The sequence below is a fragment of the Rhinolophus hipposideros genome (genome assembly GCF_964194185.1).
Source record: "Rhinolophus hipposideros genome assembly, chromosome: 7".
NCBI lineage: Eukaryota > Metazoa > Chordata > Mammalia > Chiroptera > Rhinolophidae > Rhinolophus > Rhinolophus hipposideros.
In genome coordinates, this window is record NC_138053.1 from 56,675,517 (window position 1) to 56,702,248 (window position 26,732).

The 26,732-nt window shown below is 39.6% G+C and overlaps 1 protein-coding gene across 1 annotated transcript in view; it reads right to left on the reverse strand.

The window, feature by feature from the left end:
* Positions 1-26,732, reverse strand: part of PIK3R1 (phosphoinositide-3-kinase regulatory subunit 1) — a 75,546-nt gene that overhangs the window by 15,508 nt on the left and 33,306 nt on the right. The window contains exons 2-6 of the mRNA XM_081053966.1: positions 13,663-13,755; positions 13,190-13,264; positions 7,431-7,562; positions 6,432-6,633; positions 6,173-6,252 (exon numbers count right to left, since the gene is read on the reverse strand). Of these exons, the coding sequence (XP_080910092.1) occupies positions 6,173-6,252; positions 6,432-6,633; positions 7,431-7,562; positions 13,190-13,264; positions 13,663-13,755 (582 nt within the window). The remainder of the gene's footprint in view (positions 1-6,172; positions 6,253-6,431; positions 6,634-7,430; positions 7,563-13,189; positions 13,265-13,662; positions 13,756-26,732) is intronic.

Genomic DNA, 26,732 nt, shown 5'->3' on the forward strand with positions numbered 1-26,732 from the left:
AGTTAATTTCAGCATTTATCTGTGACCCCAAGACTCAGCCACACTGGAAAACTTACACACATAATTGAAAACTAACTTTACCCTTCTGCATTCTTCAAAACAATATGTCTTACTACGTTTGATTTCCCCAAAGTTTGGTAAAACTCATTTCAGAGGCAAAAATTGGCCATATTTTGCTTCTCAGCAGGTATGATCTAATCAGAAAAATGTCCCTTCATCATTAAAGTATGTTTGAAAATTACAAACTGCACATTGTATCTCACGTGCAAATCACCATCAAATAGTGAATGTTCCACAACCACCTTTCATCCTGTACAACTTCTCAAACGTTTCTGTGGGCCATAATTTTGAACAAAAGACCACTTTTAACACAGGCAGTGACAAAAAAGTAAACCCAAATTGTCTTTTAAGGGTTAAATGAATTTCTCCCTTCATAATTTCCACTTAAGATGATTTAGGACAGAAGGGCTTTTCAGGATGATACAAATTCCTTACTCCATATACATTGTTCTTCATGGCACAAGAAGGAAAATGTCTATTTGAATTTCAAAATAAACTTAGATTTACGCATGCACGAAACTGACACATTCTACAAAGTATCTGAAGAGAGGTGTCCATTGCTTAGTGGAGAAAAGATCTCCTGCCCTGTCCTTTTCCCTCAAAAGAGAAAGCTACGCCATGAAGACAGAAGAAAAACTGAGCTATCCCCCACCAACATATACACTCTTCAATATGTCTCTTTTCCAAAGCACAAAGAAAACTCCTTATTTTTCGACATAACCTCGTATGGCTTGCCTCTGTTTATTCCTACCCATCTAAATGCATGCATGACTTTTTTTCAAGGTTTCATTTCTCACCTTTGAAATAACCCTCTAATGTCACACCACATTTTAAACTCAATAAAAAATAAATCAGAGAAAAGTAAAACTCTTTGAAAGTCATTTCCCTCTACCTTAGTGCTTGCTTTGGTCTTGGTGGAAAACCAAGCTCAGAGCATTTAAAACAAGATTTATGAATCAGGCTCTTTAGGATGAATGTTTTCTAATGCGCCAGTGGTTAAAAATTAACTCTGACAGGTGTAGAAGGGCAGGGAGGAGAAAGAGTCATTTATTTTCCACTCTGGACTTGAGGGTGCAATATTAGACTTCAATTATGCTACATTAATATTTCTGAATATATCCATGAAATCTGAAATATGTAAATACACTTATAATGGGTTTCATTCAAAGGCACCCATGTTAAATGGTCTTGTTTTTCCCTTAGTTGCTCTATAGAAATCTACGTTAGCTACCTAAGTATTAGTAGGGTAAACATAACACATAATGATTCAAGAAAACCTGCTGTTCAGCTTTAAATACTTTTAAGATTTTTTAGTAACAAAGGGAACAGTGCTTCACCTGTGAAACCTTAGTTTACCTCCACATTGGGAGAAGCCTTGTTTCACACGTTTGCTGGATGCATTAAATGAGTTGTTGCATGAAAGTTCTTTGAAAGTGGGGGCGTTTATCAAAGAATAAAAAACAATTCATTTGGGTGATTATTACACTGTGCCCTGTTCTATGCTAGGAAGAGCTCCAAAGGAGAAGTGACCTTTCCTTGAGCAACGTGGTAGGACAGATGAAACTACTAGGAAGAACTACAGAACAGGTAAGTGTCAGAGGACAAGGGGCTTCAGGGCATAAACATACTGAATGGGTCAACAACCTACACATAAGGGATGGGGGACCTACTTGGGCACAGATGAAGTGAGTGACACTGTTTGGGGCTGCTGTGTACAGTTGTACATTTCGTGCGCTGTGTCAAGTTACCTGGGCAAAGTGGCAGTAGGAGCTGGCATTGGAGGCCTGGGCCCCTCCACTCACCAAGCCACACAGAGAGGAAAAGGTTTCTTCCTCCCTCCAAGGAATGCACCCACAGGGCCACAACTGCCCTGGGAGTGTCTCTTTCATACTTGCATTAAAGCCCCTACAGGCTCCCGGATGCCTGGCTCTGCTGGCTAGGGACCTGGGGTCAGTGGGGTCAGTGGCCTGACAGGATTCAGACAGCACTCACTAGGAAAGGTGGATTGAAGTGACAAAGCTGCAGAAGGAGGCCAGCTCTGCTGGGGCCTTAGAAACTGGAGTTGACGCAACAGGCGGTAGAGACATACATACTACAAGTCGGTGAGCGTCAGTACTTAGCACCTCATTTCATTCTCCCAACAACCCCAGGAGAGAGGCGTTATTCCCATTTCACAGAATGGAGAACAGTTTAGAAATGCTGAGTTACCTGATGATAAACTTGGCAAATAAGTAGCAAGAGCTGTGATTCAAACTCAGATCTATGTGACTCACATTGTTCTTTCCCCTGCACAACCAACGAGGCGAGGGCCTTCGAGCCTTATCCCAAAAGCTATAAAAATTGTATGTGGCTCTTTACTCTATGTGACCCAGAGGTGCAAATTTCACATATTTTTAGTTTATTACTTGCTGGAGACTTCAGAGGACTTTTTAACTGGTCACTAAGAGCAGCACCATTCCTCACTCACCAACCCACGCAGCAGACAGAGCCACAGGCTGCAGTGTGGGGCGGGTCCTCCCGCAGACCCGGTTCTGACACACACAGGGTGGGTGGCACCAGGTGATACTCGCAAGCTCTGTGGGCTTTAGCTTCCTCGTGTGCAAACGAGGAGCTAGACAATGCTTTCAACTCTCAAGTGATGCTTTTTATGATACTGTCACTTAAAATATGTACTGCTCTTTAAGATCTAATAAAACTCTCAAGCCATTATTTTTGTACTTTGCAATTTAACTTGAATAAATCTTTGAAATTCCCTTGAACTGAAACCCTATTTCTCCTTCCCTTATTCAAATTGTATCTATTATTCAAAGCCCATTTCAAGTCTTATTTTTTTCTATGAGCCTTTTCTGCCTATGTAATTGCCCTAAAAAGTCACCAATCACATCCCTAAAATTCTTTTTGTACTTACAGCTCACGCCCTTCCTCCTGATATTTAATTGATACTCTGTGCTCATGGGTCCTGTGTGAACTGACACACGGCCTCAAACATCATCAGTTCTGCCCATTGTTTCAAGTTCTAGCTGCTAAGAACTAGCAAAGAGGTCTGCCTGCCCCATAACAGTCTTGTTCCCCTCGCCCACAAATATCATTCACATATTCATTTCCATTCACAACAATAAAGTCATTGCCAATAAGTGATTTATGACCATGTATAGAGACACACTGGTGGTGTGCTTCCAAAGTCCTCTGGTGCTAGAACATGCTGGGGCAACAATGGAGGATTCTACAAAATTGTCACATTACTACCAGGCCTAAGAAATCATTTCTCTAACCCAGGGTTTCCTGCCAATCATCTGCACTAGAGCCATTCCTGAACATGCACGTGTTCAGAATGAGGCATTTTTCCTGGGCTGGGCAGCCTATTTTTACCAGTGACAGACACTGAAACATCCGTTTAATTCCAAAGGGCCTACCCAATTTCCAGAACAGCGAAGCGGTATCACACAGAGGGGAAAATGGCTCCAACTAGGGTTTAAATTGACATGGACCCAAACGTTTGAGATGCTGCATGAATTCTGGGATGGTCTAGCAAACGTTCAAGGCTTTATCATTCTACAACAGAACTGATGGAACCAATCCGCCTCTGCAATTGGCACACCAGTTTCTTCTAGAAGAATGTAGGTAGGGTCTATGACATACCAAGCAGTTTTAGGTGTGCATTATGAAACTGGTTGCAGATGAATCTTTTCTTTGGCAGAATTAGGCTAAAACTGATAAAGACGTTTAACCAGTTCATACCAGTCAGGCCCGTTAAACTTCACCACTGACCCTACCATACTCCACAGAGCAGAAATTCTCAAAAACTCCCATGTGATCAACTCATTTGTGGGTATCTGGCATCCCTTGTCTGGCATTCAGCTTTCATGCGTCACCTCCCCAGAGGGGCAGCCACTGAGAAGACCGGGAGCACAGCCTGGCCCTGCCCCGCCAGCGGGCCCAGCTCTTGCTAGTCTCTGAGAGACCAGACTGCCATGAGTCGGGAAGAAGTGAAAGATCGCAGCCGGGCCTTTGGCCCAGAGTCCTCCTTTGTTTCTCCTTCCCCACCCATGGGACTCGTCCAGGGATGGTCATCAATGAATGGCTCAAGTACCATGTTCCATACCTGTGGCCACGCAGCAGCTTAACCGTTTGTCTCCTTGTACTTGCCCCCAAAGAAAGGAGAGTCTGTGAGATGGATCCTGTCAGGGACTTTGCTAAAACTTTGTGTTTGCACCTCACGTCTCCCTGTTTGGCCCCAAAAAGATGGCTGGTCAGCCAATGATGAGTAAGATTCCCCACGTAGGGGACAACTCAAGCCAGGCGCAGTCCAGTGGGGACCAACAGGAGACCCCACGGGGTTCACAGAGGTGGGCACAGCCCCCCACTTTCTCCAGGCTAAGAAAAGCCTCAGCCTCTGTGGCTGCATTCCTTCCAGAAACCTGCAAGGGACGCGATTCAATGAGGTGCTCTCCATCCATTCATATGCATATGGATTTTGTCCCATGGGGAAGTTGAGACTTAAGGTGCAGCTGCCTGCAGGCAAGGGTGATTGGCTTGAATCAGTTTTCTATTATAGTGTATGGAATTCACATATCTTGAGATTGACAAGCTTTATCTCCTTTGCTTCCCAACCTAACTAATAAAAAAGCTGATGCTAGGCCTGATTAGGCACCACAGCCCTGACGTTCAGGCTGCTGGTTCCTTGGCCCTGGCACTTAAACTCTATTCAAGGCTACTGTCTTTTCTTAACTCTGCGCTGCACTCCTCTCTCCCTATAGCCCTCGTCGTGCTGGACTCGACAATACCTGCTTTACCCACTGATCAAAGGGTACTTCTAACCCATCACTGTACTCTTTCCTACTGAGCCCAAGGCGGCCTCTGAACACAGACACAGCTCCAACATTCATTAACAAATGACTCCAGCGATCACCGGAGAAATCTTTCGGGTACCCCCTGGACTCAGGTCCCAAGCCATACCCTAGACAGACTTCTCTGATGCAGTTTACCTACAATTCAGAGTCTCCCTGTTGAACATTCTGCTTGTTGTGATTTGGGACATCTGGAACACTCTATTCCTGCCTTAGGTACCACTTCTGCTGCCTCTCTGACCTCTGGATACCATATTGTGAGCCTGTCTACAGAAGCCCTCCCCAACCCCTGCTTCATTTATCCCAATCCTACAGGTGGGTTTTAAGCATAGGCCCTCGCCTCCCTCAGTCTGTCCCATCGAAATGCAAACAACCAAACCTGGCCACGGAACATCTTCAAAAGCACAACTTAAACCACCAGTGCCTGACACTGATACCTAGGTCCTCAGGCCTGCTCATACAGAGATAAATCCAGTAATTTGCATGAGTTACCTATCATAAACAATATACTGATGATGTTTTACTTAACTTCTAGGCATAAATGAAGACCACAGCAACACTGTTTACCAGTCCCGAAATGTCACTTTAGGACCCTAACTCACTATTCTAAATGGCCAGCCTCTATTAGCTTTTAACCAGTAGATATGGCAAAATAAAGCTGTTTAGACTTTCCACAGAAGAAAAATACATCAGTTTAAATTAAATCCACTGCTAACATGGTCTACATTTCAGGCTTTGTTGAATGCCAGCCTGCTTTCAAAGAAGTGTCTGGCTTGCTTTAACTTGCTTCAGTGAACACCCTGGTTTCATGCTGCTTGCATTATTGAAAATGTTTGTTTTGACAGACATTTTTCAGCATACCTGCTTCCAAAAAACACATTCCCAAATACTTCAAATTATATAGTAATTATAAATCCCCTACTTTCTAAATATTAGAAAGAAAAACAAAAATGTCAACAACTGAAATGAACTCCATAATTTATGCAACACCTAGAAGCATAAAAGTTGAGGGGAAGAGAAAACTCTCCTGACAAGCCTCATCTAAAACCAAGATCCCTTGAAATCCACAATGTTAAAATCCAGATAATATTTACCATCTACACTACCACTCAGCTATTTTTTTCTTTAAATCACAAGAGAACATTATACCATGTATCTCAATTCTACAAGAAACTTATGTAATTTCAGAGGAACTCTAAAGCCACCACTTTTCAGGCTCTAAAAACCAGACCGTGCAAGAATTTTAAACGTTCAAAAGGCATTACCTGGTGCGGGCTGTCGTTCGTTCCATTCTGTTGAGATTAAAATTTCTATAATGTGTATGAGGTGTTCAGTATTCTCAGAGCTACAAAAAAGAGAATTCTGTTAGAAACCTCCCCCTACACAAGTGTCATTTTTCATTTATGTACATTCAAGTGTAAATATGCACATGCACCTGTGAACTCATATCTTTAGAATAAATTTAATGACCAATCAACCTAGGACTACTCTAATCACCCCAAAATACATGTTTCTTTCACTTACCTGGCTGCTGGGAATCTGAAAAGCAGAGGGCTGAAAAGTTCCGAGAGTACTCTTGCAGTCAAAAGATTTTTGCTGGAGGTTTGGGAGAGTTTGAAGAAATGTTTTAGCAAATACTGAAGCGTAAGCCAATACTGATGAGGTATGTTAGGTGACCTAATGAGCTTCTTCAACAGCTGGATATATTCTTCGGAGCTTTGTACTTCTGCAAGTTACAACAAAAAAAGAGTAAGAGACTGTTTCTAGGTATCAGTGAATAAACACCTAGAAAATGTCTCTTCTTCTAGCTATAGAAGAAGTCACTTAAAACAAAGTCATCAGAAGCAGCAGACAGTCCAGTTACTCTTCTCGTTAGAAAAGGCATTGTGAGAAAGTCGAAATCTCAAGTCAAATGGAAATGTAAGAAACTCTTGGTGTAAAAAACCACAAAAGGTTCAGGGTGTGCTGGCAGAAATCTGCCTTCTACTGAGCAGCTGCAAGTGTGATTGGCTACATGGAGGAGCATCAGATAAGTATCACAGGTTTTAACTTTGAAGGTTACAACCACAATTTCCTGTCCCCAAAGAACTTGAACTGAGCTTCAGCTCCTAAAACTGAGAATCCTCTTCCCTCAACACTTTTGTAATGGCCACTTGAAAAAGAGGAGAAGAACCACCCCAGTCACCAGGTCTTGTCCCAGTTCCCTGAACCTAGATGGAACATGGGACACTGTGGCCTTCACTGATATAATGAACTTTGTTAATACTGATAAAGGTTAACAATTAGCCATTTCAAAATGTGGGCAGTCTTCCTAAGCCCCTGAGAATCGGGGCCTTCTATTGGCTGTCCTGGTAATGGAGGGAAGTTGTGGGGGAGGGGTGAAGGGGTGGGGAAAGGATGGCAAATTTCTACTAATATTTTCTAAAAATTATCTCTTTATATGCGGCACTTCATAGATTTTAGAAGTACAGACATCTACATCTCAATATAGGTTCAATAAGGTTCTCAGAAGAGGAAACAAACCTTGGGCTAAGGAAATCATTTCATTGTAAACAGCTACTGGAATGACAGGATTTGGTAAGTCCAGGAGATACCGTTTGAAAGCGTCTGCTAAAACTTGAACATCAATTGTTTCCAAGTCCACGGAGGCGGCATCTATGATAGAAATATTTAAAAATATATTTCAGACATTTTGAACATTGGTTAGGCCAATTTTCTGAATGTCTGACTTAAATGTGACACATGAAAGGAAGCAATGAGGGCAAATACGAGATACTTGAGTACGTATTAACAGGATTTTTCACAGGGGTTGCTCCTGGCATTTCAAACAGAACAATTTTTCTTTGTGTAGTTCTGCCTGTCCCCAATGCTGGAAGCATTTAGCATGAAGGCCCCTACCCATGATGCCAAGAGCACATTCCCAGACTTTCAGGCAACAAAAAATAATTGTCCCCCACAATTCCTATGTTGAAGCCCTAACCCCAGTACCTCAGAATGTGACTGTATTTGGAGATAGGGCCTTTAAAAATGTGGTTAATTAAAATAGGCCATTAAGGTGGGCCCTAATCCAATTTGACCTGTATCCTTATAAGAAGAGGAAATTTGGACAAACAAAAAGACACCTGGGGTGCATGCACAGAGGAAATGCCATGTGAGGACACAGAGAGAAGGCAGCCATCTGGAAGCCAAGGAGAGAGGCCTCAGAAAAAAACCAAACCTCCCTTGATCTAGGACTTCTCGCCTCAAGAACAGTAAAAAATAGGTTTCTATTTTTTAAGCCACCCAGTCTGTGGAATTTTGTTATGGCAGCCCTAGAAAACTAATATAGCCCCCTCTCCCCCCCAACATTTCCAAATACCTTCTGGAGGGTGGTTCTGCCCTGATTGAGAATTTTCCTTCCTAGGAAAGGCTAATCATATAGTAAATGCTTCCTAAAACCTCAACAGGAAAACGTGAAATGCAAACCCACAGATTTCCTAAAATCTGAGTTGCTAAATACTGCATCTCAGAATCAATATAACGTTTAATCTAACAGAGTGACTGATTAAGCAATAAGATAAAGAATTGTAGCAGTCCATCTCAAGAATAACCATAAAAGTAATGTGAACACCTTTAGAACGTTTCCCCCAATACTGACAGGGTATTCAGATTAGAGTACTACTGATCTAACCTGTGGGTACTGAACTCACTATCTCAGAAGAATAAGACGCGCATATCTGTCCAGTAAATCCTTCAGCTGGAAGAGAGGTCAGGCAATTCAGTAACGGGTGATACGAATCAAATCAAAGTTACCCTCTGAGAACTTGGGAGAGAAAAAGGCACAGTGCCCGGCAGAAAGAAGGGATACTGGGGGAAAGAATGACTACAGACATCTAGAAACGAAAGACATGTGGCTGCTGCTGAAGAATGCACACGAGTGACATGAAGGTTAACCTGAGGAGAATTAGCGGGAGACTTGGGAACTCAATGGAGAAAAGGTTGAACCAAATGCTACATGATGAACAAAATGCTATATTTTAAGACAGCTTTATTAGTTGTGGTGTTAAAAATAAGTTGGGAAGGAGTGCTGCTGGCAGTCAAGGTAACACCAGGTAATTTGAATTCTAATACAACTAGCAATGTGTGAGACATTATCAAGAAGGGACTGGATGGGGTTGTGACCTAGGAGAGAGCGAGAAAGAACCAAAGTTCACTGCAAGGTGTTTGAGCATGAGTAGGAGATGGTATCTTGGGTCCCGTGAACCAAGAGTGATATTATAAATCACTTCTGCTTGAGCCTGAAGCTACAAAAGCTTCTTGGATACACGCTTATAATCCAAACTTGCCCCACTAACTGGGCATATATTAAGAAAGATAATCACACGATACTGTAAAGCTCAGAAAAGACCATCTCATAACAAAAGTCGATAGGTTAGTTTGAGGAAAAGAATTATTAAACTTAAAAAGGTGGAGAGCAGGCATACAAAGAACTAACCAGAGACATATCACATCTCTAACAAGCATGGGAAAGGTAACATTAGGTCTTTGCATAAAGGATCAACCTCGAAAGTAATGCAACTACTAGTGGACTGTCAAAATTGTGTGTGCATCACGACAGGGACAGTCCATAGCCACTGGCTATTAGGCAAGCTGTTGCCCCCACACACACACACATTTCACCCCCTGTATGCTTCATTTACTATGTCTCTTTGCCAGCAAATTATTATTTCTTAATTTGCTCATCCTATAAAAATGCGATACACCACTGGATGATGTAGTAAGACAATGAGACACTAAACATTCCACATGTCCCTCCCTCAGGCAGGGTTTCTGCTGCCTTCTCTGCAAGAGCAGTGCTGATGAGCCATAGCTCTCGCAGGACACTTCCCAGAGAGTACACTAACGATGTGTCTCCCTCCTAGACTGAGGGCACCTCAAGGGCACGGACTGCGGCTCTGACCTTCTCCTCTGGCTTCCCCCGGGGACCAGCACATACAATGTGCCTGTTAAACATTTGTGGACTGAACTATAAAAAGTCCTTAGAGTAGGGCTTCAGTGAATTAACACGACTCTAACACATGACGTGCATCCCAAAGAGCCTTTACAACCTTTGAATGAAATAACCTTATTTCAAGGCTTCGGGTAAGCCTTTGGCAAGTCTTTGCATAAGCTCACCTTGCATCAAATTCCATTTAGTTTATTTTTATGTAACTTCTAAAGTTTCTTGGAGTTTCTGTCTGGTTTCTGCCCTATGTCTCTCTCTCTCTCTCTTTCTCTGTCTCTCTCTCTTTTGTTTTTATTTTTATTTTTTAGTGTTAAAGCTCTTCCAAGAGCCATACGTGTCTGTCATGATGACTTCTGAAGCTAGCTAGGTGAGAACTATAAAATCTTTAGGTCTAGGTTAGGTGAGTTTATATCCTCTTCCTCCCCACTTCTCACTGAGTCTACGCATGACAGACAACCAGTAAGCTTTCCTCCAACACTTCATCCCTCCTCCAACTGGCATGGTGGCCTCTCCTCAGTTGAGCTCTATGTATGTCAGTAGTTCTCCTTTGGGGTTCTCAATTTTGCTACCTCACCATCACCCCTACCAGATATCTGCCAATGTGTGGAGACATGACTGGGGGACAAGGGCACCTAGTGGGTAGACGTTAGGGATGCAGCTAAGCTGCTACAATGCCCAGGAAGGCCCTCTACGACAAAGAATTATCCATCCTAAAATGTCAATAGTGCTGAGATTGAAAATGCCAATGTTTAAAAATTGAGATAGAACTGACATAACATTACACAGAGTGCCAAAAAAATGTATGTACATTTTAAGAAAGGGAGACTGTATTAAAATTATAATCAATATATACTGATAACAAAAGATGACTACAAGTCACATGTGACTTCTGCAATTACAAGAGGTGCTCAAAGTGGTTACCATCAGCATCCAGACACTTCTGATTACGGTGAACTACTGCTTGGGCAACGTTGACCAAAGTGTCCACTTGTATACATTGTTTTGGCACCCCTGGTATTAGTTTCAGGTGTACAACAAAATGATTCTGTATTTATATATATTGTGAAATGATCACCACAATAAGTCTAGTTAACAAAATTTTTTTTCTTGTGATGAGAACTTTTAAAGAAAAAGCCTGATTTGGGTTAAGGGAAACCAATACAATCAGGAGAAAATTCACACCATTAAAATTCAAATGAGACAAAAAAGAAATAATTAATTTTAGGGCAATATAGCAGGAAAAAAGAAGGACTTCTGGAGTCAGAACAATTTGTGTGCATGTCACACCTCTGCCATCAGTAGTACTAGTATTTACATCACAAGGTTAATGTATGGATGAAATAAAATAACCTAGTAGGTGCTAATAAAAGTGGGCTGCTGTCTTCCACGTCTGTCTTTTTCAGACACTGGTAATTCATAGGGTTTGTTAAAAAGACTTTTGTTTTTTGTTTTTGTTTTTAGTGTAAGTGACTTATCTCTGAGTTTCTCCCAGGATACAGTCTTTTTATGAATTGAGAAATCCTCAAGCTGGAAACAGTCCTAGAGGATCCACTCCTAAATTTAGATAATGTTTACTCTTTTTTTGCTACAAAATTAACTTTTATAGCACAGAATGCAAATGAAACCAGTGTTCTACCAGTGTGTTTTGATCTCAAATGAGGAAGGAAAGTTGTCTGTCAAAATATATGGTTGACATGAATTTTGGTTATTTATTCCATCTCACAGGTGGTGTGAAGATTTTTTTTTAAACCTAAACTGCATCATTGTGTGTTTGGTCACATTTAAAAACTCAACCACTATTTCTCAAGTAACTCCCATTTTATAGGTCTCTGATGTCTAAACATTTCCTGTGACTTTTAACATGTTCAACTTGACCGATTTTCTGACCAAAACATGTATCACTATTTCAATTGGCTAAGGACAAAATTCAGTGTTTCCTTAACACCCTAGTAAAGCTGTTAAAAATAAAGAAAAACAAGTCTTTCACCTTGAGTTTTCTGTCTGTCATCTTCTAATGACCTACTCTGTGGGTAAGACAGGCGACGCAACAGTAAAGAGGATATGCCCTGTATTTACATGTAAGACTGGTTTCCATGTACAAAGGGAAAAAAATGAAAGTTGAAAACTTTTTTTTAAAGCTTCAATGAACATTTGTGCAGTGCATTTCAAGTGAAACTATTTACTGCTAACAATCTAATCTCCTTTTTCCCCAGAAACATCTCTTTTAAAAATTTTCATTAAGATGCCTCATTTTGAAGCTGCCTCACACTTCAAATTTTGGTTTACTAAATATCATGTGGGTCTTCTTTGCATAACTATATATCTGAAAGAGCTTCTTCCAAACCGGGGTTCACTCTTTTTGGTTCAAACATCCAGCAGTTAAAAAATGTGAGGCAGAAAATTATTTTCTAAAACAAAAGTGTTGGAAGGCAATGAAGGACCTGAGAGCTTCTAGAAGTTCTATAAAAAACGACTTGCTAGAATGATTGATGATAAATAAATTTATTCATGTTTGTACAGTTTCATTCTGTATGGCAAAGGAAGGAGGGGACAGATGGTGTGTTGCAGCTGCTTGTACACACTCACAAGGGCCAACTGTGTACAATTCGGCCCAAGTTAGAGTTCAGTGATAGTGTTGGGAGCTTGAAATTGACCATGGTGGGAATATTCACACCACAGAAATGGGCAAATCTGATAAACCAAAGCTTTCACTCTCTCCCCTCAGAGAGTTCGTTTACCATGGAATATAGCACACTGTGGAATATAACAGTATCATGATGTTACTTAATGTAAATATGACATAAAAAAAAGCAAGGAAAGAAGGAAGACAGAAAGAAAGGAAAGAGAAAGGAAAAGGAAAAAGAGAGGGAAAGGGAAAAAGGGAAAAGTTCAGAAGAGACAACTGTTAAATGACATAGCCTTATAAACATTTTTTAAACTGATCCGGATGAATTAGATGTAGCCAACTGCAGGGTCAGAGAAAGATGGAAGACATGGAGAGCCAGAGAAATCCCAAGAGGTTGTTTCTCTTCTCTGTAATTCCACAGGACCCAGAGGCTCCTGGCCGTGATGCCGGCCAACGTGTCTGCAAGCAGGCATGCACACAAACCCCAACTCAGGAGACAAACATCAAAGGTTGGCACTATTACCATAATAGGGCAGAGGGAACTGGGCCCAATTTCTGAGCTCCCTTCAAACTTAGAACATTGCATTGTTAAGTTCAAGTTTTGGGTGCTTTACCTGAAACAGAAAGATAAGACCTCTTTCCCATTTGTATTTCTATCTCCGTGACACTCACCACAATCAAGAAGCTGTCGTAATTCTGCTGGGTTGCTGGAGCTCTGTGTTCTGTATAGAGTTGAACATTCCAGACCTGGGACACAAAACAGACTGAGTATGCAAAACGCAGCTCTCTGGAGAACCTGTGAGCCTGCTGCCAGAAAGGCTTTCCAGTTTCCATCCAGTATCTATTCTAGATGTGGACCAAATATTCTTGGAAGCCCATTCCTCCTATTAATCTTATCTGGCATGTCAATCATTTTGGCAAAATCATCTGGCCACAAAGGAGCAACTTAATTTATTAAATGATGGAGAATTTAATCGTTTCCATACAGTAACTACATGTTAATATGGAGTTAGAAATCAGATACCGGGTATGTCCCCAGTATACAGCAACAAGGACCTTGCATGTCTAGCACATGTAGGAAGAAATGTATGTAATGAATGCCCAAGAAGAGACAATACGTTTTAACACTGCACCCATCAGATTACCTTTTTTTTCAATGGCTTCCACGAGCTTGATAAGAAGAGGTGGAGCAATGTCAGGAGGGGCAAACTGCTCTGCAAGATCCGGAAGGCTCGAAGCTGCAAATAAACAAAACCCTCCAATTATGTTTAATCTGCGGTAACCAAATGCATTAGATCACAATGGAGGAAGTGTAAATACAGAGTACTTTAGTTCTATCTGGCAGTAGCAAACGCAGGCCTGAGTAAGAAAGGTTCTTCTCTGGCCCTCCTCCAGTTGTGCCTCTTCCCACAATGTGATGAGTTTTGGGGGTCAAGAGAACATAGCCTTCTTCTGTCCTAGGGCACACTCAGAATAATTACTCAGAATCCCAAGTCCCTTGCCCCAGCAGTCTCTCAATACCTCTTCCCCTGTCTATCCTCCCCAGGGCAGATCTCCCCATTGGGGTGCCTCTTTTGGTCCAAGGAGTGGGCTGGGGCTCGGTGAAATGGAGTCTGGATGTGCAAGGCCCCTGCAAAGCCACGTTCTGGGGCAGAACTCAGAGACCAAGAAATCTGAATTCAAATCTGGCCTCCTGCTCATTATGAAGAAATAACTGTTCAGGCAGGAGGACAGAACAGATTTTATCCAATCGTTTGTTAACGTGATCTATAACTTTGAAGTACTCAGACACAGAATATGTGGGCCTTCTTTTGTACTCTTGTCCCAAGCCCCAAAAATGTCAGGGGTAGGACCAGTATCAGATCTGGAAGTCAATGCATATGACCACTGGCCACTTGACTCAAGTTAAGTCCCCGTGTACCTGCTCCTGCTGTCAAAGCCTTTATTTGCTTATTTTGCTTAGTTAGTATCTTAAGGAAAGTGATCCTGTCATAAAATGTTTTTCCATGCTCTATCTACATGTTTTATCAACTGTGATGATACAAAAGAAGAAAAATCTAATTGGATGACACTTACAAATAATGTCCTTCAACATTAACTGTATTCAACATAACTGTATTCTCACTCCAAAAGCATGAAACCATTTTAAATAAAAACTTTTCCTCAGAATGTACCAGAAGAGGGAGCTAAATATATTCACCTCAAATTTCTCAAACTGCAAAATAAAGGTAAATTATAGTCCTTTTTGAAAATACTTATGTGTGCAACCTGTTTATTAGCCATCAATTAATAATTTTTTAAACACGGTTCATCATAGTGTAATCCTATCAATGAATGGTTTATATAATCTAAGAAAGATAAATATTTACAATTTTGTTTCAATGAGATTTTAGTGATGTGATTATTATAAGCCATATATCAAATTAAGCAAATTTCTAATAGGCCCGTTTTCCTAATACTAAGAGTCCACATAGAACAACAGATTTACAATACAAAAATAAAATTACATTAAATTTTTACTTCAGAGAATTAATGAACTTGTATCCTTTTACAAACCTTATACGCTGTGGTCCAAGACCCTTTTAGATTGCAATATGCCCTGTGATAGATAGACACATGTGATCTTGCCACCTACTATCTCTGTTAGCCATTGCAGCTACCCAGGATAAATGGCACCGAGCTAAATTATGGAAGAAAATCCTATAGCAACACTGTCAAGCAGAACTTTCTGCGATGATGGAAATGTTCTAATAGCTGTGCTATCCAATAAAGCAGTGACTACCCACATTCGCTTCCGAGTACTTGAAATGTTGCTACTTTGATTGAGCAATAGAACTTTTTAATTTTTATTGATTAAATTGAAATAGCTATAGGTGGCTAGTGACCACAGTATTGGAGAGTATAGTCTTTGTCGACAGCAGATGAAAGTTGACTTTGTGCTACAGAGACCCCACTATAAAGCCATCCCTGAGGACAGGGCATCTGGACATATAGTTAACCGACATCGGAACCCTAGGCAAGCAGTTTATCATTCAGTCTCCTGGGTAACATCCCTGGGATACATACATTTTGAATTTCATACAGGCAGGACAGATGCCGTTTCTAGACAGTCACTATTGCAGAGAGCTGCGTGGGAAGTTTATCTGTCCTGCGTTTCCTTTAGCTGCCTGAACCTATGGATCGATCATCTAGGGGAATTGAATTGCTAGGAAACCAGTCCCAGGCACCACCACAAACCCCTGGAATTGGAAAATCCAGGAACGGAGCTAGTTGTCTGTTTGGGGTTAGTACTCAATCGTAGGACATGCTGTTATGATAAGCAAATTCATGCGGGTAACTCCCTGAAAAAAATCCAACCATGACATGCCCCAAATCTCTAAATGTTAAAATGTGAGTATATCTGAATAACACTTAAGATACAAATGTCTTGGAAGTTTCATATTCTTTTTAATTAAAGGCATTACAAAATAAAAAAAAAAACTGTAAAACGAAAGAGCATACTGTTTCATTTTTTTCTAATCAACTATAAACTACTTCCCTTTGCCTTCCAAGAGTATCAGCTCACAAAAATATCATCCCCCCAAATGCCTCTACACTGAACAAAATGCAGTTACTATCCTATCAGCAGCATATGTAACAAAAGGAAAACATAACTGTAGAGAAATGTTATGAATCAGGCTTCACTGCCATTCTCTTCTTAGCCCTCTTAAACTTACAGGTCTTAGCACATGCCAGGATGAAGAAAGCTGAAGGTTAAATCGTAAATACACGAACCCAAGTATCCATCCAACACTCACTCATCCAATTAACACACCCAGTTCCACTTCCCTTCTCTCATAAATTAAACATTTTGTTTTTAAAATAAGAAAAAAAATCTTTAAAATTGGCAACTGAAAATGGAATTACTTAATAAAGGTTTATCTCCTTCCAGAATCTTATCAAAATAATCATTTCTGCAGGCAAATATGAAAGTTAAATTAAGTGATAATTAAAGATTTCACCTCATTGTGATTGGAATATTCATTCACCCAACAGCTGTTATATTACTGGGCTGGCACACATCATATTTAAAAGGGGTTCCATCTCTCTATTTCTTCACTTCAACTTGAAGAAGGGGAAAAAAAAAAAGGAAATCTTTCCTTAGTCCTTTCAATATTTCTTTAGCAAAAGAATGGTAGTTTACCTTCAGTGTCCTAAGTTACAAAATATCACTGGTTTCACTCATTAAAGTGTTTACGTGAAATTTCTGAAAAGCATTGTGACAGCTATCAGGTTATCTGGAACATTTCTCAAAGTGCACACCAGAATACAGATACTCCTTTTGTCATATACTAAGTGAAATTCCCACTGAATATTTTATTTTGAAAAAAGCTTTATTACCTAAATGTATGAATCACCACAGCTGATCAAAGTTGTGCGATGGGAGTTTTAAAAGGTGAATTTTACAAAGAGAGACGATTTAAAAAAAAAATAACACTGCACAGATTTCCTATTCTCTAGTATAATATCTGTGATTCGATCCATTTCCCCTTTAAAACATTTAAACATAGGAAATGTGGTAGCCCTACCCAAGCAGCCTTTAACGTTCACTTCTACTTCCAGCAACATGATCAATTAATATGAAAAGTCTAAAAAGTATTTCTAAAGCAAAACACTAATTATTTCAACACTCCTAAAATCAACTATTTATTTAATTTTATTAAATGCGCAAGGTCAATATTTACTTTTCCATTAGATCCCATTTTAAGAAATTCCAACAGGAAACGGCAATTGCTAGGAATTACCAAATTTGGCAAGTAGTTTTTTGAAAAGTCATAATAAAGCCCCATATCATACAGTTCAATAAACCAAAACATAATGGAACTAAAACACATATGTACAAAATATATAGATCACATATGGTGACTGTTAAACACAACATAAATTAGCATGATCCTCATAAAGTTTGCATACAAATGCTCATTAGATTTCAGGGTTTTATACCTGAATTTTTATACCAGACAGAGTTTTATACCTGAATGAGGAATGCTTTTTAATTGTGAATCCTGCAGTAGCCGGAGTGTAAGTATGGAGAGCCATGCCCACACTTAAAAATCTGGGTGAATTTGTAGATTCCTCTACTACCATCCAACACTAGTTTTGCACTTAGCTTAATCATTTTCATCAGACGAAACGAGTATTGTGAGAAAGACAAAACAAAACAAAAGAAAAAGAACAGCAGAAGGATCTAAAAGTGGTGAAGCCAAGATATGCATCGTTTCGTAAGAAAAGAGGAATCTGTCCTCAACATCGACAAGAACGCCAATGAACTAGGTGTCCCAGGTTGCAGAAAGAACTGTTGATGACAAATCACATTCTGCATTTTCCACTAGTTCTATTTTTCCCCCCTTTGCCCTGGTGACAACCAATCACATGCAACAGAAGAGAGCTTTCTCTCCAAACTTAGGCCCTTCCCAAACCACTAATATGGACAGGCCTGAACAGTCCTTGGGCACCAGCGGTGTGTGGGAGACAGTGGCATTCCTTGCATTAAATGGTGCCAACACTGCTACAAAGTGCAAGATGAAACCAGCACACAGCTGCACCTTTGGGAGGCGTTCTCCATAAAAAAAGATATTTTAGAGTTAGTGCCTGGCAGGGACGAATGGAAAGTTTAAGCTGAAATTCTGGGACTCCGGAGACTGCCCAAGCCAAGTATTTCATTACTGATGGAAGCAGCTTGGAAGTATATGAAACACTGCCACTTACCTTTTAAAATCTAATACAAATACACAGAAAAGCAAGTGTATATGCAAAGTGTGGGTCAATATTAAATCAAGATGTTTGTCTAATCACTTGCTAAATCAAAACTTTATTTCTGTCTGAAACAATGTCTCATTGTTTCAAATGAAAAAATGTACATGCTAGTGGGCAAGAATCTAACAAATCCTAATACTTTTTTTAAATAAACCCTATAAACATGTTCATACCTTATGCCCATGATGATTAATACCCTGAACGATTAAACTTCTTAAGCTCTACGGGCAAAGCCATAATACTGGCTAAAACACTGAAGCTAAAAAACGAATACAACAAAAAACAGAATTATGGGTTCCTTAATTTTGGAGCACACCTGTTTAGTCAGCAGTAGAGAAATTATTAAAAGCACAGGTTGAAAGCTAAAGAGACTGGGATTTTAATCCTGGTTTTGCCACTTACTAAGTGTAACCTTGGGCATGTTAATTAACTTGAACACCAGTTTCTCTGTCTGTAAAATGGGAATTATTAGTGTAATAAGGATTCAATGACTAATATCAGGTTGGTACAAAAGTAATTGCGTTTTTTGCAATTGTTTTTAACCTTTTAAACTGCAATTACTTTTGCACCAACCTAATACAAATAAACATGGTAGGCAGAGTGCCCCGTATGTAGAAAGCACAAACTAATGGGTAGCTATTATTAATTTACAATTATTCATGTAAACTTTTCCATTATTATCGTTAGTAGATTTTTTAAATACTCAATTGCAACGACAAATTTTAAGACCAGAAATTATTATTATTGAGACGGAAAGAATTCTCAATACTTTTTAAAGATGGCAAACTGGAAGCATATTTGATAGAGAAGATACTTTCATTCTGCCTTTCACTGTACATGTAAACACAATCTTTTCAAAAGTCATATCTAAAATATCACATTTTTAAAAATACATTGCAGTTCTCTCCAAAAGGACTATCATCTAATTTATCTGAGTTATTATACTTCCATTTTCCAAATGTAAAAGAAAAATTAAGTTGGAATGATATTGAACTTGGTGGAAACAAGGAATTTTTTTGTTTTTTGAGGAAGGAGAAAAAGAAATATGGACAACTGAAAATGGGAGTACGAAGAGTAGACGTGAAACTAAATCTTCAGCCATAACTACATTATTTCCAGAGATAACTAGTTAGAGGGAATTGAAAGAGTTGTCAACAGATTTTAAACAAGTCTGCAAATCTTTTCTGATACCCTAAACTAATTAGTCTTTAATACCTTTATCTTCTCCCACTTAACCTCTTCTGCTCTACAGCTTAAAAACAAATGAAGGGGATCTGAGATTCTCTGCCCATTTAGTTTTATTTCTAGACAACAGACTAGTATAGGAAACAAACAGCAGGCTAAGGTCTTAAACATAAGCAGACATTACAGCTTTGCTTCTGATGAATGGCCTCAGCTAAAGCCTTAGAGTTAAGAGATAACTGAAACGCAAGATTACACTTAATCTTTCACAGGCTAACCTAATTAATTGTGATTCTTATCACCTAAATTGGAGTCTGACTTAAAGATTATCATTTACAATACATAGCAAATTAGAACGCTGGGCAGGAGGTAAACGGGGAAGAAAGGGACTCTCCCCTCTCCCCATGAGGAAAATAATTTATACTAGTTGAGTCCGTGGGATTTAGGAAGCTAAAGATTTGTAAGGGAAGTTGGTCTTTTGGTTTGTTGGCTTAGCAAGATTTCATCTGAAATGGGACTGAGAGTCCCCAAAAGGGAAGGCAAGAAGGAAAAAGCATACACACACAATGGATGCTTGGCCATTTGTTGAATGAATAAGTGAGTGAATGACTATTACTGGACATCAATTAGGAGCCACACCCCAACAGTAGTAAGTATTTTACAGACATGCTTTTATTATCCATAGCAGTTCAAAGACGTATAGTCCTTATTATCCCCAATTTAAAGGTGAGGAAACTGAGACTTAGAGAAAGTAAATCATTTGTTCATCACTTGGTGGTATCCCTAAGTTCGGGTTGGATCTCTTTCTCTCCACCAGAGTCTGTGAGTCCCAGTCAAGGAAAGACGCCTGTGATGAGTTTCCAAAAACTTCCTGCCAAGTCTCCCTAATTTAAAGGGTAACTGTGATAAAGGTGTTACGTGACACAGATATTTGCTGCTTGATCCCACGAGTGGCCATAGTACTTTTTGGCGTGTGCAAGTAAAGCTAATCAGCTTTGTTCCCTCCAGGAAGCAAGACAGTATAATTCTCCCTCACTACAAAATATTTTGAAATGCAGATAATTAACATTGCAAAGAGAAAGCGATGAAAGCACTTTTAATAACAAGAGGGAGGTGGGGGCTCCAGGTGAGGCAGCTATCTCCCTCGTGTCTCAGGGTGAACCTGTGGAGGCTCACTCATTTTTCTCTCATTTATATCAAATAACAGACTTCACCGTCATATGTATAAAATGTAATGAAAGAAATGCTTAAAAATAATAAAAGCAGGGTCTTCCAACATAACTTAAGAAGCCCCAATTAAAGGATCCTCCCATCAGGAGAGGGCAGAGGTAAGGGAGATATTGGACAGTAAGATATTACTGGTGAAACTAGAGACCCAAAACAAGTGTGTTGGTCTAGGCTGGAACCTAACTGCGCAGAAGCTAGGTGTCAGCTGACCAAGGAGCGAGTACAGGGAGGAAGGAGCTGCCAAAGAGGCAAATTTGTCCAGCTAGGCAGGACAGGCAGTTTTAAGAAAGCCTAGACGGAAATCAGAGAAAAAAAAGAAACAGATTCCATTCTAATAACTACAGAGAGAGTAGGACTTTTTCTGACATTTTTAAACCTATTACTGAAAAGTTCAAAGAACTGTGCAGTGAACGCCCATAGATCTTCATCCTAGATTCCACAAGTAACATTTGACTCTGCTTTATTACATATTTATCCATCAATCTATCTTATTTCTTTTGGGGATACATTTCAAAGTTGCAGAAATCATTTGCTATGGACTGAATTGTATCCCCTGCCTCCTCAAATCCGCATGCTGAAGTCTCAACTCCCAATGTGATTATTTGGAGAGGGGAACTTTGGGAGGTAATTGAGATGAGGTCATGAGGGTGGGGCCACCATTATGAAATTAGAGTCCTTTTAAGAAAAGACTTCATAGAGCTTACTTTTTCTCTGCTGTGTGAGAACATAGAGAGGCAACTGTCTGCAAGCCAGGAAAGAACCCTCACCAGAAGGCAACCTGCTGGCACCTGGATTTCAGACTTCCAGCCACCTGAACTGTGAGAAACAAATTTCTGTTGTTTAAGCCACCCAGTCTACGGGATTTTTGTCACCGCAGCCTAAGATGCCTAACACATCAATACACTACACTTAAGAAAGGAAGGAAACTTTTAAGTCTAGAAAAAAAATCAATGTCAAATACCAATTCTGTAGGTATTTAGTAAACATCTTCTGTGTGTCAGAATATTCCCAAGGACAGTGCTTCCTGAACTTTAATGTGCATATTAATAACCTGATGCAGCAGATCGGGCTGGGGTTCAGGGTTCTGCATAACCGACATGTTCCCCGGTGCCGCCCATGCTGCCGGTCCTCGGCTCACACTTTGAGCAGTAAGGGTGACCCACCAGTCACAGAGAGAAAATCCAGATCACGGTCGGAGACAGAATCCTAATGATTAACCTTCATACTTGTTGCTTAAATGCCTTGTGCTTCATGGGCTAGTCTTATACCAGATCCCAACAGCCCAACGTCTGAACATGTGTCAGGCAGATGACGCTGACTGATGCGGAGGGTCTAGCTATAAAATCTAATCAGACCTGATTTGATACATAATTAGATACCTAAAGAGAGAGATTAGTGGTAGAGGCTCTGCTGCTCTATGCATGTGCACATTGGTGTGGAAAGGGTGATCACGTGGGTCACCACTTGCCAAGGTCCCACAGTAAGCTCAGGCTCAGTTAGCACCTAGTTCTACTGATGCCCACATCAGAGCTTTTCCCACTTCCAGCCAGATTCAAGAGGACTCAGCTGTTTAAATTTTGGTGGAGTTGGGGGACAGGAGAGGAATAGGAAATATTAGAAAGACTGATCTGACAAATTATTGCTACTACTATTACTATTAGTACTAAAATTAATATAAGACCCGGTATTATGTTATACTATTTTATATTAATTATATTATATTACGTTAATTTTTGCTCCAAAAGATGCATTAGAATTGATTGTCCAGCTACGTCTTATTTTCGGGGAAACGGTAGTACTGGAAACTGTGCTCGGTGCTTTGTGTGCTTTATCTCATTTAATCTGTACAAACTTGTGAATTATTAAAATTGTCCCCATTTTACAGATGAGGAGACTGAAGCTAAGAAAAGTTAAGCAAGTTGCCCAAAGTCATACCAGCAGTAAGTGGTAAAGGTAGGATTTTAAAAAACTGATCAACTTCAAAGCCAGCTGTAACCACTCGAATCTCAGTTGCATGCAGATACACCGCATGACACCATGCTGGTGGTTACAAAGCCATGAGAAGAGGTTGAAAAGTCTTTGCAGGATACAAATGGAAAAGCACTTGGCAACAGGAGACCCACAGTTACAACCCTTAGTGACAGGAGGTGTGTTTGTTCAACTTGAGCTTGGACTGGCGGGCCATTTTCTCGCCATCACCTCTGCTTTATCAGGATTGAACTCTTGCCAGTCTGCTCAGCCAGGCTAAATATTTTCAGGACAGCATTTATTAAATATTTTCTCATAAGGCTAAACTAAGCACATTCTTCCCCAAGGATGTAATGGGTTTTATTCAGCTAAATATAGCTGGTTAACTTATCACTTTCAGCAAGGTATGAATGTACTATTCTGGTTAATCACTGGGTAGAGAAAGGGCCCAGCAAATAATTTACAAATACATATATTTTACAACTTATATTTCAAAGGTTCCAAAATGAAATCCTAATAAGATATGCTTAATGAGTATATGAAAGGAGTTAAAGTGCTCCTGATTAGAGAAAGAGAGAAGAGAAAGATGAACTGTCTGTGGGGTTGGGTTGAAACAGAACATAAAGGCAAAAAAGACGAGGCCAGAAAATAATAAATAGCAAGTTCCTTATCAGTTAATACAGAAAATAAGCCAGTATTTAGTCAGATATTTTTCAATTAAAAAATTTATTTTTAAATCACTGATATAAAACTAAACTATCCATACATAGTAAGGGTACAATTTTGAGATAGTAAATACAACCCTGAACAATTGAGTGAGGTATCAGTTTTTTAAAAAATGAAGCAATATACTTTCACTACCTCAGACAATGTGATTAATTCTGACAGATTAATAAATTCTCATATCTCGTAATATACTCTGTCAGTGAAATGAGCAAGAAACTATTCACTTCTCAGCTAAAGAGATTCATGGACTTATTCTGGTTATGATTTTCTTTTTAAGGATAGCAATTTTTTTAGATGGGTCAATCTGGACAGCAGTTGGATCATATTAAATTCTCAAAAAAAGCGCAGGGTAATAAAGAGCACTATGCTACAGAGACTTCTTTGTGCCAGACCAACCTACACTTAAAAAAACAAACCAAAACTGTAAAATACGAGAGGCCGTACAGATAAACCAGAATCAAAATATAAAATACATATATTTACTACCGAAACAAGACTGCCCGTGTTCACAAAAAGATGCTCAGAAATAAGCTAAAAAATGTAGATCGGTGATATCTGAGAACTGGGTATGTTTTCATAATTGCTTAGAAGTCAGTAGGGAAAAGTTGGCTATGTCAAATAAACTAGAGCTAACTGGTGAAAGAAAAGGAATGAAGTCAAAAATTAAGCTGGACCCAGATATGGAACTACTCAATCAGTAATTTTAATCAACACTTGAGATTCTTGATAGAAAATACATTGGTAACAATTTGCATATAGCACAGGACTAAACCTTCCCAGCAAAAAGTGGGAATGATAAGGAAAATGTTGGTTTCCTGTAATGAAAATAACTGTGACGTTGATGAAGAAGTACCTAGTGACTCAGGCTGGTGGGCAACCCAGAGGTGAAAGCAATCGCTGATCACTGCAGGGTATTTTTATAAAAGGTATTCTTATTCACTACATATTCTTATAAAGGTATGCATTCTCATCCCAAAGTCGCCCCCTTTTTTTCTTTTTAAAAAATTTTTTTATTAGTTTCAGGTGTACAAAGCAACATATTCGTTAGACATTTACACCCCTTACAAAGTAATAACCCCCCTCCCCCAAGTTACTACCCCTCGGACATCACATATAGCTGTTACAATACCATTGACTATATTCCCTATGCTCTGCTCTTTCTTACAGTTGACATATAATATTACTCTACTTCAGCTTCAGTGTACAGCACACTGAAGGTCGCCCCTTTCTGAACAACCGTAACAACCTATGCCCCACTTCTCCGTTGCGCCACTTCTGCCTTCAGTTGAAAGGGAAGTGATAGGGCCTGAACCATGGGAGGGTGTTTTGTACATTGTGTTCTATCAGATTAGGCCTCAGTAACTTTATGAATTATGAGCTGTCAACTTCTTTTTCATCTGCTATAGAATATGCTTCTTAGAAATTGTGGCTATAAATAAAACAACAGATGTTTGCTGGCTTCAATAGAAGCTTGGGTAATTTTTAAAAAGGGGCTAGAAGTTAAGCAAATTAATTCAAAAGGCTGTATCAGGTTTCCCTCTATTGGTCACTTTTTGCATTATTCTTTAGAAGGCACAGATTATTCACTTTTAGTCCATAAAATACTTTTGGGGGCCATTTAATGTAACCTATTGGACAAAGTAGAAGGCGGTTCTACATATTGCATCCTTTCTGTGACTTCTGTTAAAGAAAACAACAAAAAACTCTTTACTTATGCATAATTGTTCCTATACCTTATGAAACACAATTGAAAAGCCACTGTGCAGCAGTAGAAAGAATAAAAAAGACAACGGGTGAGGACACGAGTTCTAGACCTCTCTCTGTCAATAACAGGTTGGGGAAACTTTGGGGAAAACATTTAATATCTCTGGGCCTTCATGTCCATATCAGCGACATGGTAGGGTTGAGCTAACACGTTATACGATAATTTCTAGTCCTTTAATTCTATGACTGGAAAATAAAAGTCAAGGAGATCACATGGCTAATATAAAATTACTGACTTACACTTATCATGAATTACTTTAAAAATAACTCTATTTTCTCTGTTGCCACTATGTGATTGCAAATCTGGCAAAAATCACAAGAAGGCACCTGGGGGATAACTGGAGCTGGTACCAAGCAAAAAATCACTTCAAATATTGGAGGGGGTGGGGATGCGAGGGTTAAGTTCATTACATTAAATAAATGAAAAATGACAAAATTTAATTCTATTTGATTGGGCTGGCTTAACCTATAATTTCTAACAGGAAGGGGAAGCTTTTGTGCAGTAGTGTTTTTGAGTGAGATAAAAATTTTCACTCTGTCAGGAGGAACAAATTCAAAAAAACTACAACACTTCTCCAATTTCTGTATGTAAATCTATTGGAAGACAACTAACTACATATTCTTAAATGTATTTCAAAGTCAAGACTAATACTGATCAGAGACTAGCTTTAACTCAGTTTCTGTGTATCATGATTTGGGAGGGTGGGGGTGTAGAGATCATGAAACTGAGAGCAATATTAAAGTCAGGCCAAAGAGGTGGCGAAGGAGGGAGGGAGGGGAAGGGGGGACAGTCACTGGCCTAGATACTGCTCTAGTCACTTAGGTTATTTCCTTGAGTCATGATAACAGCTTTGTGAAGGACACCAGTCTCATTCTGCATGTGGAAAAGACTGAAAGGTCAGGTGACTACAGCAGGACCACTTGACTGGTGTCTGGCATCAGATACCACAGCCCACGTCTGTCTGAATCTGGGTCCTGCTCTTTCCACTTCATCTTTGATTGCTCCTATGGGTAGTTCTTCCTCCTGTTCTCTCTCTTCTGAGTTTTTTTTTTTTTTTAATTCAGTTGCTTGTAAGTGCAATCTCTTTTAACATTTTGAGATTTCTGACTAACATACACTAGGCTCTAAGAGACAAGAGAATGGGTCGGTGCACAATCTGCTCATGACTGACACAGTGAGTACAGGCATCCATGGTAAGACAGGAAAAGGGCTTTACTGGAAGGCTCTGTTCCCCAAACCCTAGACCATTGTTAGTTTATCCATTCTCCTCAGAGGGAACTTGGCATTCAGTCATTCAGAAAATAATACATTCTCAAAAAATGTGATGGTAGGAAAGAGTCCCAAATCACACAAGATCAGAAATAACATGCTAGACTGCCCTGAATACGTATTTGAGGCTCTCGTTACTAAGATGCTAATCATAATGGCTAACATTTATGATGCACTTAATATATGCCAGGTACTGTGCTAAGTTGCTTTACTGAAATTCTCATTATGAGGCAGGTTCTATCGTCATCCCCATTTTACAGAGCGGAAAACTGAGTCTAAGAG